Source organism: Patagioenas fasciata, chromosome 10 (genome assembly GCF_037038585.1).
Source record: "Patagioenas fasciata isolate bPatFas1 chromosome 10, bPatFas1.hap1, whole genome shotgun sequence".
Lineage (NCBI taxonomy): Eukaryota > Metazoa > Chordata > Aves > Columbiformes > Columbidae > Patagioenas > Patagioenas fasciata.
Window position 1 is genome coordinate 12,545,746 of NC_092529.1, and position 21,287 is coordinate 12,567,032.

Below are 21,287 nucleotides of genomic sequence, written 5' to 3' on the forward strand. Positions count from 1 at the left end.
TAAAATCTATTGACAGTTCCAAGGCTGCTATCACAGCAACTTACTCTCTCCTACCTCCCCATTACCCAGATGGAAAATGTCTGAGAAATTCCAATCACCTTAGACCCACGGCTTGCAGCTGTTAAGACGTAGCTTGCTCTCTCCATGATCAGATTGCTACACTCTGACTTTATAAACATGTGGCAGGTCATATTCAATGCAGATGGTTTGGGACTTCTTGTGTTCAAAAAAAAAAAAAAAAAAACGAAAAAACAAAAAGCATGTTAATAATGGCACATGTAAATTGTTCTATACGGGGTGGTGAAAAAATGTGATTCTGTCTTTAAACAGTACACATCACATGTTGTTTGAATCATCCAGCGCTAAAAGTGTTTGGCCAAACCTCAAATAAAAGAAATAAAAGATACTGAGTAAGATAAAGCTCATTCTGAAACCAAACAAAATAATTTCCTATATTCTTTCCACAAACAAAAATATATTGGATCTATCATGTAGTTTGAGCCGACTAGAAGATTCTTGTATTCTAGTTTAGGTATTTAAAATTTTTCAGTGTCTTCCTCCCCGGGATTAACTACAATATAATATCACCATACTTTTATACTGGCCAAAGAAAATTAACAGCACACAGTTTAAATCTAGTTCTTCTCCTCATGCACTAAAATCAGTGTTATTTGGTAGAGTGCCTAGTTTCTGTCTTTCCCAGTGCGTCCCTTAATAATTTGTTTCAGTGCTTTACAGTAATCTTGCAGATGGGTTTGGCTTCAGCCTTCAATCAACGTTTTTTACTTCATCCATGAGCCTTAGAGATAAAAAGTTAGAGTAATTTTACTACCAGACAAAAAGGTATAGATGAGTGCCATTTAAAAAAGCTGGTGAATTACTTCAGTGTCCCTGAATAAGTTTTACTAAGAAATTAGTTAAGCAGTAAAACTAGCAAGAAGTCAGAGAAGAATTGCCAATTGAGCAGTAGTGTTACAAAGTATTTTAAATTTGATTGACTTGTGTTTATGTTTTAGGCCCTAGTTGCATAAGCACAAAGATATGTAAATTTATTACTGGGAATAAGGTAATAACTTAATGAAGATTAGATTTGTAAGCAAAGTTACACAGATGTGCTATTTTTTGATATCTTGTCCTTTCTGGGTGTTGGGTTTTGTTTTCTCTGCCTTCTTTTTCTGAACTGTAACATAAACCTGTTCTTCACTTACTGGCTTCCTATGTAGGCAATTAAGCAGTAGTGCCTAAAGTGTAAGAGCTGAACAAGGGTTTAGGCATCTCAATACTTCACTAGTTCCTTTCCTAAATGTGTTTAAGAACTTTCAGATCCTTAGAGTGTTTACAGAGCCTAACCCTTGCTTGAGCATTGGTATTTTGACTTTGTTTTTGCTTATTTAAAATTTTGAGGTATGAATGCTTCCAATTTTGGCTTTGCTGAAGAACTTTAAATGTTTCATACAGTTCTTCATTTGATTTTGGTTTTGCTCTTTGAGTGAAAGGTGTGCAATTTATATTATTAAAATAAATACAACCCCCCAAATCAATATGGTGCAAATGTTTTGCTTTGTGTTTCAAGCATACTTCTGCTGTCAGATATAGCAGATCAACTCCTATTGTCATAAGTAAGGCTTTGCACATGTGTTTGAAAATGTAGTATAGCCCAGAAGCTCTTCAACATCTGTGAATAAGGATGCAATTAAACATTGGAAGCAGTACAGGAGTTGTTTGCTCTACTCAAATGATCCCAGCTAACTTCTGTGTAACACTTCTGAGCTCTCAGTGTTTCAGAGCTTGATTGTAACCATTTCTATACTGGAGTAAATAAATCAGATCAAAGATTTTCCTGGTTAATTGGTGAAGCCACAAAGACTAGACATAGTTACTCCTTGTAAAAATTAAAGATAATATTGATATAGCTGCAGCCATAATGAAAGACTTGCAAAACACAGAAAACTACAAAAATCAAGCACTGCTAATGAACTGAATGTCATCCTCTAATATTTTATTATTGTGAGATTTACCTATATTGGCTGCAAATTTTGTACTTCGGTATGTGGGTATAGTTGTCTCCTTGGCTATCAGAGCTGTCACATAGGAAGAATGAATCACAGCACTGAGCTGCTTGAATTCAGAGTCTAGTGTATAAGCATGTGCTGAAAGCAGAAATTCTTTACATCTCTCTACTCATCTGTGAAATAGCATTAGCACAGATGTAGAAAACCTTGTTGTTACAAGAATGGTGGCTTCTAGCAGAGGGAAGAGAAAAGCACATGAAAGTCCTCTTCAATTGCATCTGCGTGAATTCTCAGAACTTAGTATAAGACTTACACCAACAGAGTTGCTAGGATTTTTGATTATTCAAAAGAAGAATGAGAATTGTTTCAGGATTTTTTTTTTCCCACATAGTTTCCCAAAAGAATAATCTGTAAAAATAATTGGGAGTGTGCAAGTTATTATGAGAAAAAATTAAGGAGGCTCAGTGAAACCTGTGCTAGAAGGAACTTTACCATGCTACTAATATCTCAAAATCTCTTTGTGATTATGATTCAGTAGTCAATATTTTTTAAAATTTGCTGTTCTTTGGGAAGTTTTTTTCATGCATATTTTTAAATACTGTGGTCTACAAAAGCAACTGTGGGATTCGCAAGTGAATCTTTAAATTTAGAGAGGAAAAAGTCAGGATGGGAATAAACTTAATACTCAGAGAGCAAGATTTTTCTTTGGCCTCTCTCGTCTCTCTGTAATCTGCAGAATGTGAGTGAAAGCTCCTGTAGCACTGGCCCCAGTGATGAATTGACTGTCTCAAGCACTGACAGGTTTGGTTTATGGTATAGTTGGTCCTGCCCTGAGGGAGGAGAATCAAGTGCCTTACAGGTATATTTCCTGTCCTTCTGTGATGCTATCGTTGGGGAATCACAAAAGCAATTTGGGGATTTTTCACAGTTTCCCAATGTCTCCTGTCGTATTTCATAGAAAGACTTGTGGTTTTCTCTCCCACTTATACACATCATAAAAGAGAAAAGACCAGATTTCACATTATGCTGGTCCTCTCACAGATTTAATTGTTTTTGAAATATATGCTCATAATTTTTCTTAACCAGTTAGATTCTTTATTTACAGTTCTTCCTAAGTACTTTTTTTTCTCTTCCACTGTGCAGTTTTGGTTCTTCCACTAGTAGGCTCTCTGATATTGAATGTTCAGCAGAGGGCAGAATTTCCTACATTATAAACATCTCAGTGCCAAATCAATTTGTAACTAGAATGTTTGCTTTAAATGTGCGATTTACAGTGTAGCAGTGACTAGTGATACACTAATAATGACAGTTTATATTTTGTATTACTGTTCCCCCATAAAGTTGTAGATAAAATGTGGTATCAGCAAATATTAACACCATACTTCCCAAGACTTGCATCTTATCTTGTTTAAAGAGAAATGGGTAAACATTTTGTTGATAAGTTTATAGTAAATATAACCTCCTGTACAGCTGAAAGAGCTAGTTTGAGACATTTAACATAAGTTACAAGATCGAGGCTTCATGTATTTTTCATATGGGGAGAAGAAAGTACAACTGCTGGGTTTAACTTCCCAGTGTGTCCATCAAGAAAAGCTTTGTATCCTGTCATGAGATCATGAAGATAATCATGTGTGATGTAGGTTTTTAGTTCACAGACAACATTTATACATCAACACGGTGCACTTTGTGTGAATTGTACATACTGTTAAGTGTATCGCATACAATCAGCACCCATACAGCAAATTCAAAAAATCTTCTGATACAAAATTTTTCTGCAAATGAAACAGGATGTGCTAAATATTTCACTCTTTTTCTGCCAGTATGAAGAGGGGAAGAAACGAAGAAAGCCCAACTACAGTAGTGTGGATCTTTCTGAGGTCGAGTGGGAAGACAGAGATGATGTGGTAAGTGATGTGTTTTAAAATCCTGTCAGATGTTTTTGCATTCCCCTACTGTACCTGGAAACTGTTTAAGTAGTCGTTAGAGAGGCCACCTGACTGCTCTCAGGAAGGGAAGGACAATAGCCCCTTTTACTTCATTCAGAATTTTATGACTGTTTTGTATTGATTCTCCCTTACATATGCATATACCACAAACACAGATTCTTTGTATCTTGGGTAAACCTCATCACCTTTGCATTCTCCATGCATCCTGTCATGTACTTTTACTGGATCACACATGTAGTGCTAGAGAAGGGAATAGGCTCTTTAGGGCTGGCCCAGACAACTGCTGAAACTCGGAAATGAAGGAATGAGTTTAACTTCTCTTCATGAGATTCCTCATTCCTTAATGAAAGTAATGAGAGCTGTTTTCCTTAATGTACAAAATCAAAAAATGTCAGATGAATAAACAAATTTGGATTATTTGACCTCTGTTAAGAGCACAGATTCACTCGAAACTCCTAATTTCAGACATATGGGTAGCTGCAGAAACATGCATTCTATGTCTATCAACTGTTATGCACAAAATCCTTTCAGTTAAACTAATTTTTCAGTGTTCCATCTACTCTGTAGTTCACTCTTTATCTTATTCTTTCTTGCCTTGCAGACTTAGCCTTTTCTGCAGTACTGTATCAAAAGCTTTCCTTATGTCCGTGGCTTAACCTTTGCCTGGTCTTTCTGTTACTTCCTCAATAAATCTAATTTGTTAGGCATGATTCGTTTTGTGTGAATCCATGCTGACTGTCCTTAATTAAATCGTAACTTTCCAGGTGTTCCCCTTTCTGTCCTGTAATTTAGCTTTTCCCATAAGTTCCCTACTGCCAAAGTCACGACTGCATGTCTGTATTTTCGTAGATGTCTCCTCAATCCCTTTTCAAATATCAGTACTCTGTTAGCTTCTCTCAAGTCCCTCATACCTCTACTTTTCCAGAGAGGTTTTGAACATATCCACTGAAGGCTCCCATATTTACTTTGTCATGTCCTTCCGAAATCTGGGATGGATCACGTACAGCTGTCCCTGGAGTCTTGTCAGTCTTCAGATGTACTAATTTCTTGATCCCTGTTCTGACATAAGTCTATATTTTTCTCTTCCCTTAAAAAGTATGTATCTTGCATTCCTCCCTCTCTCCACTCCCTTTGTGAATAGCGAAACAGTTCATTTATGTTTTAAGGGATGTCTGGTTAATCAGGTGATAGATTGTCCTGGTTGTCCTTATCCTCTCTGAGGAGGCAATGTTCCTGCCTTAGTTAATGTTTCATTTTTTAATGTTTCTTGTATAGCTTTTTGCAGTTTTCTATGCATACGCTCTTCAAGGCTTCCTCATTATATTTTCATTTACTGTAGCAGCCTTCTGCAATCCTGGCAATCGCATGGACTTCATATATTGTACCTTGCCTTTTCTCTTGTCTCGGATCATGTATTACTCAACCATTCCTTTCCAAAGGACCTTTTAAATTTTCCTCTCTTCTTTCAAGTGTTATTGTTGTAGCTAAGTACAGCTTTTAAAACTTTTTTTTTTTTTTAATTTATTTCTCTTTTGTGTTTTTAGTGCTTTTTATTTGTGTTTATTTGCTTGGTTGGTTTGCAAAAAGTTTTATTTCACCTTTTGATGAGAGATACGTACGTTTTATCTCTTTCCCTTTCTCCTATAAAGAAGTTTGTTAAGAAGTGTTTATTTAATTGTAACATAGAAACAAACAGCCTTTTCAATTGTTTCATCATTTGAAGGAGAAAAGAAGATAATCTACATTACAAATAGACTAAAGTGATCATTATATTTGCAGAAAAGATACAGGTCCATTGCCCAGTATGTAAGAGTGAAAGAGAGATAAATTATAAGTGAAATTAATTTAGATCAATATTTAACACATAATAGAAAAAAACCCCTAGATATTCTGTTGTACCTTTGGAGCAGCAATACTCATGTATAATACAGGTGTGTTGTAGTGAATTCCTTGAATGACCCCATCCATCAATGCTGATAATTCACTAGTGCATGCCTGAATAAGCAGTCATTCTTTGATAAATAATCCCCCAATAGATAGGTTTTGTAAAACAGCCTACACATCTACTGTTTGATGATTAGTGACCAAGTGTTTTCTGAAAAAACAGCGGGTTAAATATTGCAGTAAAATGTATTAACATTCCAAATGTTGTCCTAATACCTCAGCAGTGCCACACTCAAGTGGAGGCATTCATGCAAGCATCTAAATAGGAAAAAATGCAATTCATTACAAGTTTATGTTTTTGTGAAATAATATGTACGTAATGTATACCATGTTACTAAGACCTTCAGAAGGGCTACTGGTAAGAAATACTAATAAAAGAATGAAGGAGAAGGATATATGAAACAAATTCATATTGGAGCTACAGGCAGAGTCATTATTAGCATTAGAGCTAGAACGATAATGGAATTTGAAGGAAGTTCTGTAGATTATTGCAATGAAGTCCATCATTTTATGCAGCTTTTCTGATGTAAAGATCCAGATGAGTGTCCAAAAAGTGCATGTTATTTTTGTTGATCTTATGTAGTAGGCAGTTCCTTCATATCGTTAATTTTGAGTTAAAATGGTAAGTATTGATGTTCTTGATTTTTTCCATACTTGGGTTGTTTATTCAACTGTAAAGGGAAAGAATTAATGTATTCAAATAACTGCTTTTAATAACATAGACTACTACGCATATATTTTGCTGTCATGAGACACTTATGTGGAAGCTGATTAAGACATTTTCTTATTTTTTACCACATACAGAATGATTTCGTACTACAGCAGTGAAACTGGGTTGTTAGCAATTGATTGGAAGATAATTATTTGAAGAAGTAACAGTGTGTATTACTCTCAAGAGGTGAAGAAATAGGTTTTCTCTAGTGATACAATATGGAAAAGGTGGCATAACTAAGCTTAGAATTTTTTTCACCGTGAAATAGTGTTGGTATAAGTAGAGTTGGTGTAAATATGTATTCATCAGTTTATTTTCCAGGTGAACAGTACCTGCTATCTTGCTGTTAGTACATTTTATTACAAATCAAAATCTTTAACACCAGTTTATTAAACTAACCCTGTCTTCCAGCAAAGTTTGGGAATATGCAGTACCAAAGACAAGAAGTTTCAATTTGGACAGAAACCTTTTTCTTATTAACTCACTTCTTAAAATTCTTTTGTTATAATTTCTAGCTGAATGAAATCTGTTTTTCCGAATAAAAAAGACCATGAATGAATGTTTTGGGGCTTGAAGCCAACTGAGGCAGTACTTATTTTATGCATTTGAGGAGGGAGATGAAACTGCAGAAGAGCTGAGAAACTGGATTACAAAGCCAAGAAATGTAATCACAGCAAGCAAGAAAAAAAAAGAAAAGGAAAGTAAAACTCCAAATCCCACATGCAGACTTGATCTGAAACACTACTGAGAGTTTGGAGGCCCTTTTAGTAAATCTATGACTTGCCTGAGGCTTGTGGGAGGAATGGGTCTTAGACAACTGCAGGCACCAATAGGAGAAAAATGAAAACCATGTTAAAGATAAATGGAACTGTTCTGTAAATGTTCGAAAGTAGATGGTTAATTAAGACCAGCTCTCCAAGTCCAAAACCACAAAACTTAAAATGGGAAAATATTTCCAGAATTGCCTATTATGTATTGTTAAAAAAAAAAAAACTACGGTAAAATATATGCCTTATTTTATACATGCCTCTAGCTAAAAATTGTTCTTTTACACTCACTGACAGAAGAGTAAGACTGTTAATTCAAATCTAGATGCCCCAGAATTAAATTTAAAGAGCTGCAAAGTTTGCAGTTTTTGATAGGTCAGCCGTGCTCAGCTTATTTCTGAGAATAAAACCAGATATTTCACTGGCAAGTTTGGGCATTCTCTTTTCACTCCATACTAACTCAGAAAGCCTGAAGAGTGTGTTGATATGACTATCTTCACAGTTATTCATTAAAATGATTGAATATTAGGAAAAAATTCTTCACAGAAAGGGTTGTCAGACATTGGAACAGGCTGCCCAGGGAAGTGGTGGAGGCACCATCCCTGAAGGGGCTTAAAAGGCATTTAAATTAGGTTCTTAGGGACATGGTTTAGTGCTAGTGTCAGGTTATGGTTGGCCTTGATGATCCTGAGGGTCTCTTCTGACCAAAATGATTCTATGATTCTAAAATCTGACTGAATTGCCCAATTTGGCATGAGGTAGTGGAGAACAGGAGATGTTTATTCAGCAATAACACAATGTCCAAAATTGTGTTCATATAGATAAGCAAGAGAAGAGATATAAAAATGCTCATTTTGTCAATATTATTCTACATTTTGAATATCCCTGAAGAGTGAGTGTGAATTGATTAGCGATAGTGAAATTTTCCTATGGTAATGAAATTACAGCTGTGAAGGATTTATAGGTGCTTCTTTCTGCAAATAATCCCACAAGTGTAGTAGTTGTACTTTCTAATTGAAGATATCCTGAAACAACCAGCTTAAACTTTCTTCATCTGTGCCATTAATTAAACATATAAAGCAAAAGAAGTTGCTTCTTCCATTCATAAATCTAAGAGCATTCAAATAAAATACTTCCATATAAGGATGGTATAACTGCTAAACAGTAGCTTTCTTATTTCTTCTCTAAAGTCCTGAACTGATAAATAGGCAAATTCAGAACTCTAAGGCTGAGTATTTCTTATAAACCATGTCTTGTCGTTGTTCAGTTTCAGCCCAGAGACCCTGCACTCAGACTGGCCGTGTCAGGGTAGCACCTACTCCTTGTTCAGGACACTGCAGATCATTTTGACTTATAGACCTGGTGGACAATTGCTGATTTTTTTCACTCTTCATCCTCATGGCATGTTCACCTAAGAGAGAGGCTGTGTCAGCGGGTCACCTCTGGGAGGAAGGCTGCTCTTCCGTTACAGAGACAGAATGTATTACTTTGGAAGGGGTACCTGGACACCAGTGGATAACCAGACGGAATCACAGAGCACTGCAGCTCTCTGTTCTGCCTAAAACAGGTTACTGATTAAATGGGTTGTCATTCTTTTGCTACTTCTGATTTCTGATGCAGTTAGGATGCAATTTCTGATGCTCAATTAGGATGCAGCCCAAGCAGAAGCAGAATGGATAGTGTAGGGTAAGTGGAGTTTTCTCTTTTTTGCTTTGTTATTATAGGTATAATTGTTGATGTATTTAAACAACTGCACCTAAATCCAGCTGGGAACCTAGTCCTTACCTTCGTATGCAGTGACTGCAGAATAATAGTCAGTCAGTTACACTCTTTATCGCACGTGAGATCCAGACTACTACACAAAAACCAATTTAACTATGAAGAATGCAGAAAGCTCCTATCTTACATATCTCAGCAACTTGCCCAAAGTTATGTGGCACGTGTCTTGACCTATAGGGTCAACAATAAAATCTGTAAGGAGTTGTTGAGTGTGTAGCAGAACTACTGAAAATGAAGAAATGAAGAAAATTAAGTACTACTTAGACCAAATGAGTGTACCAGAGAACTCAAAGTTGAAAGAATTACAGAAAATACAAATAAATCAATTGACACACATTTCCTTCATTTCAGCTCCGAAATGCAATGGTGAACCGGAAAACAGGAAAATTTTCCATGGAAGTGAAGAAGACAGTGGACAAAGGGGTACAATGTGTAAAATATTAGAACTAAGCTTAAAACAAGCAGTTAATTTTTCATCAGTTTTTAAGATTGCCGTAATTATGATTCGCTGCAGTGTATTTTTTTCACTCACTGAATGTAAACATTGCTTGTAATTTTATCAGTGACTAATCACTTGATCTTTTATACATTTCTTATAGCAGACTAACTTCTTCCCCCCTCCCCTTCTGACTTTCTTGTTCTGAATCTAGAAGCGGGTATTGGTGATGACAAATGACTACTATTATACAGACATCAAGGGTACTCCATTCAGGTAGAGCCGACCATAATAAATGAACATTTCATCAGACTTATTGGTCTTGCATTTGTAGAGAGCTTGTGAACGCATTAAAAGCTCATCAGCAAAAGCTGACAATAAAATATCCCTGGACAATGCTGAAAATAGCAAGGAAAAGGACCTTACCAGCATTCCTTTCAGCTTTTCCAAGGATGGAAAGTTTGTGCAAACTCACCCAGGCAAAGTCTCATTGTTTGTCATGGCTTATGTTTCATTAAAAAAATATTCAGTTGAGGTTTACATTGAACGAAAGACTTTCGCAAGTACTCGGAGAGCTATAAATACTATAATCCATTTAAGTAACTACATATTGAGTCTCATTTTGATTTTTTCCACAACAAAAATGTAATGTAAAATGAGATAGTATTTCACTTCCAATTTGAGGTTTGGATATTTTGTTTCTCTGAACTACCTTCAGTGTATTTGTATAACTAAAGCTGAGTAAGTCATCCATGTTATTTTGGCATGCATCTCAGGAGGGGAAAAAAAAATAAGAAGAAAAAAAAGAAAGACAGGAAGTCACTTCAAAAATACTCATATTTGAATTAATAATAATCTACTAATGAAAAAATATTAACTGTACCTCATGCTTAAAGCAGGAGGCTGATAGTTGCAATACTCAACTGAAATTTTCTTCAATGGAACCATTTAATAGAACTTGAGCTACATTTTCACATACAGAAAATATAGATACATTTCTCTGATCTCTAATGCATGTGTTTATTCTTGTTAAAATTCACACACAGGTCGCAAAATTCAGTGGTTGGTTGGTTTGTTTGTTTTCTGTGGCACTGTCACTCTTGCCCTACTTAGTAAACAGATATGAGGCTACATATATGCATGAGGAGTGAGTTCTGATTCTTAGGACAGAAGTACAGTAGGAAAACTGTCTTGCCTTTTTCAGCATGGTCTGTATCTCGTTTTGATGGGTAGGAGTATAGATTCAGGAAGACAGCAAGGGCAACCTATATTAAAATGAACACTGATAGTGTCAAAGATGTTTACTGTTCAGCCTATTTCCAGATTGCAGCATGTGTGCTCTTGGAGTTGGTGCCTCTACGTGTACCTAAAGTGTCAGGCCATGCATTTTCAGTCTTTCTGATTACTGGCAGGTTCCTAGCCTGATATAATCCTCTTGAATGAATAAATGAATGAATGCCAGAAGGTATTCTGTGTATGTGTTCAATAGGGAGTGGCATGGAATACCCAAACCAGTTCATTAAACTTAAATAGTTTAAATGGTAGACTGAAAACCAAACTAGAACTGGGTATGCAACTGTTGAGAGTTTATGAAGCTGAAGTTAATGCAAAAAAATTAAACTAGCTAAAAATATGAATCACTGAAAAAATTAATCCAAGAGGATTCATGGTGGTGTTGTTACACATTAAATTATTTTCCTTTCAGTAGCAGCTTTGTCTGATTTACAAAAAGCTGTCTCCTTCATCGTGAGGCCACGGGCACGTTCAAGGCTCAGCTGAAGAAATCTCATGCTGCGTGAACAGCAGTGGGCTTAGAGGGGCTTGTTTATTAGATTTCTAGAGAATAATGGTTTACTGCACCTCCAAGCGCACATAAATACAGCCAGTTGTTGCAGGCCCATCAGAACTGAAGCAACTAGTTGAACAATAAATACGATATTTGGAAACAAACACTTTTAAAGTTAATCATAGTACGCTAGCTGGAATTGTTAGAGATGAAAATAGCTCTGTCTGCTATTGTTTGTCTCACAGATTTCAAGGTCTGCTTTATTTCTTTGCACAGTTTAGGTGTGGCTCTCTCTAGAGGACATGGAAAATATTTCTTCAGAGGGAATGTAACTGTAGAAGAAGGTAAGATACCTACCTTTCTTGCATTGCTCACACAGCAGTTTTGATTTGGTAGACCTAAAGGTTTTATGTTTCTCTGCAGATTTCGTGAGAGAATTGGATTTTTATTATATTTTTTTGTTAAAGATCTTTTAATTTGCGGAATTTTTTTTCCTCATTTATATTAAGCACAGACCATTTCTGAATCTTCTTTAGATGGGCATCATCTTCTGTCTTCCTCTTTCAGTCTTCCAGAGAATCACTCAGGGTCCAAAGTTAATTATTTGTGGTGGTTTCTGAATGAAGTAACCACTGGGAGCGCTGTGATGGCTGTGGCTCTTTTGTTCACAGACTATACATTATGAAGTCTTTCAGAGCTCTAAGTACTTTGGGCATTGTCTACAGGGATTTACATTTTGCATTTTTATAATAACAGTAGAAGTAACTGGGGGAAGAACTTTCTTTATGGTTTCCCTGTTTGATAAGTCCACAATTAAAATGAGTGGAAGAGTCAACTAGGAGTGGTGATAAAGTTGTTTGTCAAAAAAGTTCCTGAAGATGAAGGAAGAGCAGAGGTATTTCAGAAGAGTGGAGGAATGCTTTCTGATTTTATGCTTAAGTCTCCATGTCCAATTCTCCTTCTTGTTGCATCAGTGATGTTAAACAAGATAGTTTATTTCTTCAGCCTTTTGTTCCTCAACTGTATTTATGGACATGAATTTATTCCTATTCCTGGGAGAGTTGTAAAAAGAAATGCATCAAAGTTGAAACACTTGCACAGCAAATACGTGTTTAGATAGATAGAGAGCACGCGAGGAGACCTGGAGCTGCTAACTCTCAAACTGTTCCCAACACACCTCTCACGTATTTTCCTTAATCCAGCCACACATCTCAGCCAGTCTGTCCGATATTGCCTCCCAGATGCATCACCAGCAATGTTAACATAGCCATAATTAACTTCCTTTTCTTCCACTCTTACCTTCACTGATTCTCTATCACTGACCCCTCACTGTCCTCCCCACAGACTGCAATTATAGTTCTAGTTTTGACTTCCTGATTTTCCTTAACCACTGTAGCTCTGTCGTTTAGTATGTACTTAGGGGTTTAAACTCAGACCCTGCCTTCTGAACCCTGTTTTCTTATTGTCTATTGATAAGTGTTTTAAGAGTTTTTTAAAATTGCCAAAGTACATTTTTATTGTGCTATATAACTAATAATATTGTTCTTATTTACAAGCATTTTCACAACCTGCTGGTACAATAAACTTATTCTCAACAACCATGTAAATTGTTGTTTGTGTTCATGGGTTGTGTGCTTTGGTTTTGAGGGAATTGTTCTTTTTAAAGATTTTTTTCTTATGAAATAAGAAGTACATATTTTAACATAAAAACTTCAGTAGTTGTATAGAACAAGTATGAATTGGAGTCTTCTAGCATTTTGTATTTTTCTTTGCTCAAGTTTTCTTGTAACTTCAAGCATATCATAGAAGTAATTTGTATGAGTTAAACATATCAGCACAAAAAAAACCCTTTTTCCTGCTTTTCCAGTTTTAGGTCTGATTTAGTTGGCTTTTGCCAGTTTGGTAGACCCGAAAGTGTATTTGAACATAGTTTTCTGTGATTTATTACATTGAGGTAATAATGCACTTTCCAAGAAGGATGGCTTTATGTTATGGAGTGTATGTAAATAACCATCTGTTACCCAGACTGCTCCCTAAATAACCCATTATTATTCCTGTTACAGGTTTACATGATTTAGAACACCCTGATGTATCTTTAGCAGATGAATGGTAAGCCTTAAACAAAGCATGAAATTGGTGTGTTACCCTTCTTGGTTTCATATTGTTTGTGCTTGCTGAGCCCAGTTCTTTATGTTCAAAGACAAAGAGAGATCATGCTTATACATATTACAATTTTATGTTTTGACGTGTTCACAGGTCGTATTGCAACACTGACTTACACCCTGAGCACCGTCAAATGAGTCAGTTAGAAGCAATTAGACGCTACCTCACAGGAAAAGAGCCATTGCTCCAATGCAAGTATTTTGTTAAATATGCATGTAGTATGCTCTACCCCAGCTAAAAACTGTTGTATGCAACCTTCTACAAAATGCAAAGCTACTTGGTTTAACCTGTGATAAACTGAGATTGGATTGCTTGGCTGATGTCAATTTGGAATTTCATTTGGGTTTGATCTTTTTCCAGGGTATCAATAAAGATATTGGCAATACAAATTTCTGACTTTTACGGTAAACAATATGCCTTAACCAAACATTCAAGTTTCTGTTCAGATGATGTAGCTATACTGTGCAATATTATAGCTCCATTGGGTTTTAAAATTAAACAGGATTGGTCTGAATCAGTCCTTGGATCACACCTCTAAAGAATATGCTGGATATTTCATGATTATTTTAGGGAGAACGTGTGTACACAATTAGCTTTTCTGAACTGCAAAGCAGAATTAAAAAAAAAAAAAAATCAGATGGATAAGTGCATGTTTCGTGTATTTCCAGAGATGTAGAGCTTGTGTGACTGATAGTACAACTAATTGTTTTAACCTTATGTCCTGTGAAATGCAAGAATTAGATACTGTGTACATGAATGTGTTACATGGAGTGGACAATCATTTTTTGGTTTTAAATTTGAAATGGTTGTTAGTGCAATGAAATTATATATGGAAAACTGCATTGTGGTAAAATACCGTGTAATATTACATAATAAAAGCTTAATACTGCAAAAAATTAGAATTCATATCACAGATAAAATATAGTACACTGTAAAAAAAAAAATCATTGCTTAGTCATCTAACAAAAAAATTTTCTCTGTATACACATTTACTGATTTTAATATATTGTAACAGGTGATAAAGAATTGATCCAGGAAGTTCTGTTTGATGCAGTTGTGAGTGCACCAATTGAAGCTTATTGGACCAGTCTAGCATTAAATAAATCAGAGTAAGTAAGCTTTGTGTCAGTCATTATAATAATGGGTGAATTTTTAATAGCTAGTGTTCATGAACTGGTGGAATACCTAACAACTCCAGATATTCATGAAAATATTGTATTAATCATTTGATCCTACATACCACCGACTTTGAATTCAGTGTTAGGTGTTTATGTTGCAGTGTACATCATGATGATGAGTTGTAAGGTTAATCAAGGTTTACAGTATAACTAATGAAATTGTATAATAACTACAACTTACAGTTCTGAGTATTTCAACAAACAGTTCAGAGTACTTCAGGAATTTAGTGCAAAATTTACCAAAATTTTTGATGGAATTCGTAGTTTATCTCAGAACAAGTTATATACAGAAAAAAATGCACTGATAAAATAAATAATTTCTTTAATCTTTTGTTTGTTTGTTTTCTAGAACTAATTTGAATCTAGGTTCATGTTACAGATAATCAGGAGATTAACTTGTCCTTTTTAGAGTTTACATTTTTTTACTTCATTTATGTTATGATCTACTAAGGTGTTAAGCAACAAGGTGTTATATATATATTAGAGAAAATGTGTTAAAATTAGCAGTTTGAATTAAATACTGTGATTGAAGGGGAATTCTGGAGATTATCCTGATTAGGTTTCATTATATTTGAACCAGTTTTAAAAGTTAAATGAAAAAATATATTTCTGTAAAGCACATGCTCATGCCGAATGAGTAAAATCAACGTGATGAGATCTGATTCATCAAACTAAGGATTACCCAGACTCCTCTTATAACATAAACATATGTAATCATTGCATGTTAATATACTGTAGACATTGATGAATTTATATAGAGGCACAAAGTTTCTTGGAGTCCTCCTACACAATTAAATAACAGATCCAGCAAACACAAGGAAGACAACTGTGGGGAGATGCTAGTGAGACACTTTTGATCCCCTTTCATATCCTGATTTACACTAACGAGATGGTCCATTTATTGAAGTATGAGACAGTAAGATGGCCAAGACTGTGCTCTCTGCTTTTGTGGTAATATGACTGAAGTTCTTATAGCCATATGAAAACTAGTTTTAAAGTAGATAGCTTGGCACTGATATCGGTGTAGGAACAGAGTTCAGCCTGAGATACCTGTCGCATTTTTTTCCTAAGGTCTAGAGGCTGAAGCTTGTCCTGATGGCGGCTACATGTGACACTGAGCTAGCTGGTTTAAATCTAGCTTAGTTTTTGCTTGCTCGAGCAGCAGTCACACCTGTGACTTGAAGCACAGATGTGTCACAGAAGTGTTGGATGGCCTGGGAGCAAGATCTGGAATTTGTGCCCATCTTGAATAGCTGGGTGCCAGTGTTTATTAAATAGTTAGTGTATAGCTATGCCACACCCGTTTATCCTATGGCCTCCCTAAAATCCCTCCCCACAAGTCCTACCAAATTTGCTGTCTTTGACTTTTTAGTGATTTTTGATCTAAGTAGCATTTCAACAAGGTATGTAATGCAAAACCTTCATTTTTCTAACTTAAAAAAACAGCATTAAAAATGAAAAAAATAAGGGAACTGTGCTTAAAATAATAATTCTCAAAAATGTGTACACTTGTACTTTCTGTGACCAGTAATATAGCTTTATCTGTTTACTGTCTGGAAACATTATCTTTGCTTGTGTTCTGCTCTATTTCAGAAACTCTGACAAGGGAGTGGAAGTTGCCTTCCTTGGAACACGGACTGGACTATCTCGTATCAACCTGTTTGTGGGTCCAGAACAGCTTACTAATCAGTAAGTAACAAAGCTGTGCTTGGCAATCATGTGAGAAAGGAGGAAAAAAAAAAGTTTATTTTAGGAAGCCCATTTACTGTTTCTTTCAGTGTTTTATGCTGGTTCTCTGAAATCGATAGAATAAGTAAGAAAGATTTTGTAGGATCCCTTAGAGTCTTTCTTCAACTGAAAGACTTGGAACGATGAGTTATTTTACACCTGTAGCCCATATATTTACATTCCTCTCACTTCCTTAGAGTTAGCCTCACATCTTTATTCTTCAGATCAGAATTATGAATATGCTACATCTGCAGATAATGATTTTTTTTTTTTTTTTTTTTTTTTTTTTTTTTTTGCTATCCCATCTCAAAACAAATATCTGTAGGTTTTTTTCAAGGATTTTGCATCATTGTAGTGAAATTTTTTTTAGTGCTGAAATTAAACCAAGTGACAGAAATGGACTGGGTGAAAGAATAATCAGGAGATCTCATCATTCAAGAGTTTCCCATTTTGCCTAGAGAAATTGTAATCCGATGTGGGTACAGGTTTCTTAAAATAGAGAGTTATAAAATAAGGTCCCATAATTAATGACTTTTTCAGGCAGCAGTTTGATAGTGTCAGGCAAATGTATGTAAAAGAAAATCTGCACTTGATGTTTATAATAAACTAAGTTTATTGAATATAAAGTTATATGGTGCTTATCTGACAACAAAATATTGTTGTAGTGTGAGTAGCGTGACAGGTGAGATCCAGAGCACTTCAATTTGTTACTGTCAGACTGCACATCAGAACAATAACATGGAGACCGTACTTGCTATTTTCACTGACACCAACTTTCCCCTGTCAGCATTCCCTGAAATTATTAAGAAAAAAGTATGTAGTTGTCCCTTACCAGCCCTTCAATTTTATTATTTGGAAAGTAGGATGGTAATTTCCTTTTTTTTTTCATAAGTTGAGACTGAATGCCAGTGGCAGCAAACCATCAAATCTCCAGTGCCCTTTCCACTTTGTACAGATCACAGTTCTTGCATTGTGCTGAGAGAAAAAGGCTTTTTAGACTAAGCATTTTTATTTGTACATATCAGTACAAATATTTTAGTGGTACTTAGAAGCACTATTTTTTTTTACTACTTTTTCTATCCTGCACAACAAGAGCAATTGTAAGTGTGTCACAAATAATTATGAAAGTTAACCCCTTTGTTGAAAAGATGATATGAAAAAAATTGTCCAAAACCATTTCCAAAAGATTGCATTTTGTTTTCCCTTGTCTTTCAAAGCTAGAAGCTATTGTGTGCCATGCAACAAGCAACAAGTATTTTCTTTCTCTCTTCTTTCTCAAGAGATTTCCTGACAGCTGAAGATAAGGAGAATATTTTTAATGCAGACCATTTTCCACTCTGGTACAGAAGAGCTGCTGAGCAAATACCTGGGAGCTTTGTCTATTCAATCCCGTTTAGTACAGGTCTATAATTTTGTCGTTCTCTGTATGCTGAGCCATAGATGATGCTGAAAGGATTCCAAGTATGTTAGTATTGAGTGGGCTCTGTAGCTAATCTCAAATGTTAATCTAAAATATGCATTGAAATTTGCAGCTAATTTATTGGTCCTTTGACCAGGTGCATCTTTTACAGGGCTCTAAGTGAAAACCCCAAGATATGGTGTAACAGCTTTTATTTAATGTTTGCACAGGTTGAGCTTACAGCCTAGTATTTTAAGCAAGGCAAGCCCAACAGACCAAGTGTTCACATTAATGAGAAGCCCTACCAGTTGTCACCTTTGTTGCCACTTCTAGCAGAGAAGGCAAAAATTGATAACTCATTTCAGTGTTTTAAGCTTGTCGTTGGGGTGCTGGGGAATTTTGAAATGCCAGAACCTGTATGTTCCATGCATGCACAGAACATGATGTTGGCTGTCTTATTACCTTAATTTTCTGAGCACTAAATCCACATAGACTGTTATTTCAAACTAGGGGAAAAGAGCTTAATTTCTTCATTCTGCAACGTGTTACTTCAGTTCACTTTTTTTTTTTTTTTTTTCTTAATGCACCCTGCAGAAACAGCAAACAAAAGCAATGTAGTGACAGCCAGTACTGCTATTCAGCTTTTGGATGACAGAAAATCTCCGGTTGTTGCAGGTAAAATTTTTGTAGTTCATTTGCTTTGTTCATTTTTAAAGTCAGTTTTTGAGTTCCTCACTTTCTCTTTTGGCTTAGCAGGAATCTAAGGTAGGAATATCACATTTTGAGAAGGGAGGAGGAGGGAAAGATGCAGTTGTACCTCTAAGATATAACTGAATGACTTAGTGTAGAGAACACTCAATGCCTCTTTTCCCTAAGAACTTGATCCTTTATTAATTGACTCTCCAAGCTCCCTGCAAGCTATGGAGTTTGAGCTAATGGAAATAACCATTATCAGTGAGACATTTTTAGTAGACACAATTCACTATTTCATCGTAAGTCAGAATATATCATGTTAAGAAAAAGGAGATACAAGAAAGGACTATCTGATATGTAAAGGTTCCACCGGGTCTTCAGGTTTGAAAATCCTGTGCTATAACAAATGATAGAAAGTGGCCATTTTGTCTAGGTTATCAGAGATGAGATTTGATCAGAGCACCTACATTGAATAGCAAAACTCTACAGTCTACCAACCAGGAGTATAACAGTACCTAAAGACTCAAAAGGTGAAGTTCAACAACTACAGATTAGAGATAAAACATACAGATTTAAAAATGTGAGTTATTAGTTTTTAAATTGCTGGACATTCCTCACTCAAGTTCAAATGCTTTTCTGAAAAGTTTTCTCTAGTTCCCAATGGTTACTGACTTTGAAGAAAGAATTAATTTAGAGAAGTCTTATTGTTTATCTTGCCGGAAACTAAGTTCTCTCATCTCAGGGAAAATTAGATAACTACTGTACAAAGCAAGAACCATCCTATTTTAATCATCTGTAAAATATGCTTTTAAATGCGGTAAGATACAGTAAACAACAGTCAGAAAAAGCAAGAATGTGCCAAATAATTGGCAAATCTCTAATTTGTTCCCTCAAATGCAGAATATTTTCTCTGATAATAACAGATTTTATAAGGTCACTAGGAAAGCACACTTCTGACTCCAGTTTGTTTGAAAACATTCTTCACAAGTTATTGAACTCCATAGCATAACAGGAGATCCTGTGAATTGCTGAAGATATATTAAAGAGTTTTCTCTGCACAATGAAGAGGGTTGACATGTTATTTCCAGAATCCTCCATGTTTTGGACTTAGCAAAAGGGTCATCATGTAGTTTACTATAATCTGTAAAAAGTGTAGGGTTAACAGGCATCCTAAAATTTGTTCTTTCCTCACTAGTATTTGCAATTTAGTGTTGGCTTGAAGGTAGGCATCACACATAACCAACTTTTTATCCTGTGTCAACATGTTTTGGGGTATTTTGCAGTAATTGTAAAAGAGCGAGGCAGATGTTGCTTCCATTTCCCCAGTAATAATGTTTAACATTGAACATCCAAAATTACTTGGTTCCCTACTTTCTATCTAAAATAAAGACAGGGTCTTCAAAGCTTTTTAATACCAAAGTATGTAAAAGATTTCCATTATATCTGTAAATGCGTAATGGTATGAAATACATGAGCAGTGTGTTTACATTCTAAGGCACATCAGTGGTGGTTTACTTTTATTTCTGTAAATTTTTAAGAATTTGCTTTGAATTGTGTTTCCCTACCTCTTACATGGTTCCATGCTTTCAGGATTTTTGCGGAGGGGTACGCATAGGGAGACCTCTTTGGATCTCTGCAAACCCTGTTCCATGAAAGTATCGCTCAGCCAGCTACAGCCATTCAGAGATAAACATAATTCTTGTCCTCTTTAAGTTGGAGATCATCAATGTGACTTATCAGTCCTACTTTTTCCATCAGAAAACTTTCAACAAAGTACCCAGCATAATTTTTTAGGTTTTACTATAAGGTCGATGATATTCTGTTTTAAGCAAAATGGATTTGGAGGCAGAAACTGGAGCACTGGTAAATGGGAGAAGTTTGAAGTTTTTATTATCCGGATTTGGGAGACTAAGTAGGATTATGGGAAACATTTTCAAGTACCTCCATTGAAGTTTGAATTTGGCCAAAACGTCTCGTTTTAATTTGTGTGAAGTAAGTATTCCTCATCTCCATTTGGTCTGCGTGGATTACAGAAAGCAGCATGATGGGATACACATTTCATGTAAAATCACTCTGTTCCCTAGAGGGATTTGACTGAAAATAAAGCTGTACCAGAATGTTGTTTATTACAGATCACTGTAAGAGTTTAAAACTGGCAGAGAGAAACTAGAACATTATTATAAAATGGAAACCTGAGTTAGACCTGCCCACAACGGGAAAAAAAAGGAACAAAACGAGCTCTTAATACAAAATCTGCAGTCTCTTCTATTTTTTTTGCTTGTTTGTTTTAAATTCTGTTTTTGTAGAAAAACATTAGTTAGAACAGGCTTCTTGATATGCAGATCTACACTAAGGCTAATTGCAAGTAGGGAAGATTCAAGCCTTTAACATAGGCAGAAAATCCTAAAATCACAGAGTCTCCAGACTTACTGCAGAGAACTTGAGTGTCACTGCTGCTGTTTCACCATCTCTACCTACTAATACCAGTTCACTGTCAGAATGTGTTTGCTTATTGGCAAAAAAACATGTAATTTGTTTTAAAAATCCCTCCCACCTCTTTAAATTGCAATTGTGATTGATTTGTTTTTTTGCCTTAATAAATGCAGATTTCTATAGAAAGTGTGGAAGGAGATAAGTCTCCTTGGTAGCATCATATTATTACTGCTGATACAGAGTTCAGTTTATTTGCAGGAGAGAAAAGGACAATAGTGTAATGAATGCAGTGGGTTTTTAGATTTAAACAC

The 21,287-nt window shown here is 35.6% G+C and overlaps 1 protein-coding gene across 8 annotated transcripts in view; it reads left to right on the forward strand.

The window, feature by feature from the left end:
• Positions 1 to 21,287, forward strand: part of CACNA2D3 (calcium voltage-gated channel auxiliary subunit alpha2delta 3) — a 481,484-nt gene that overhangs the window by 385,802 nt on the left and 74,395 nt on the right. For all 8 annotated transcript variants that reach the window (XR_010652035.2, XM_071813168.1, XM_071813170.1 and 5 more), the window contains 10 exons: positions 3,833 to 3,916; positions 9,512 to 9,583; positions 9,811 to 9,872; positions 11,659 to 11,726; positions 13,446 to 13,491; positions 13,639 to 13,736; positions 14,561 to 14,654; positions 16,317 to 16,412; positions 17,732 to 17,853; positions 18,445 to 18,525. Coding sequence is in view for 7 of the 8 variants with exons in the window: in XM_071813168.1 (XP_071669269.1) it covers positions 3,833 to 3,916; positions 9,512 to 9,583; positions 9,811 to 9,872; positions 11,659 to 11,726; positions 13,446 to 13,491; positions 13,639 to 13,736; positions 14,561 to 14,654; positions 16,317 to 16,412; positions 17,732 to 17,853; positions 18,445 to 18,525 (823 nt within the window). In the remaining variant the exon portion in view is untranslated. The remainder of the gene's footprint in view (positions 1 to 3,832; positions 3,917 to 9,511; positions 9,584 to 9,810; positions 9,873 to 11,658; positions 11,727 to 13,445; positions 13,492 to 13,638; positions 13,737 to 14,560; positions 14,655 to 16,316; positions 16,413 to 17,731; positions 17,854 to 18,444; positions 18,526 to 21,287) is intronic.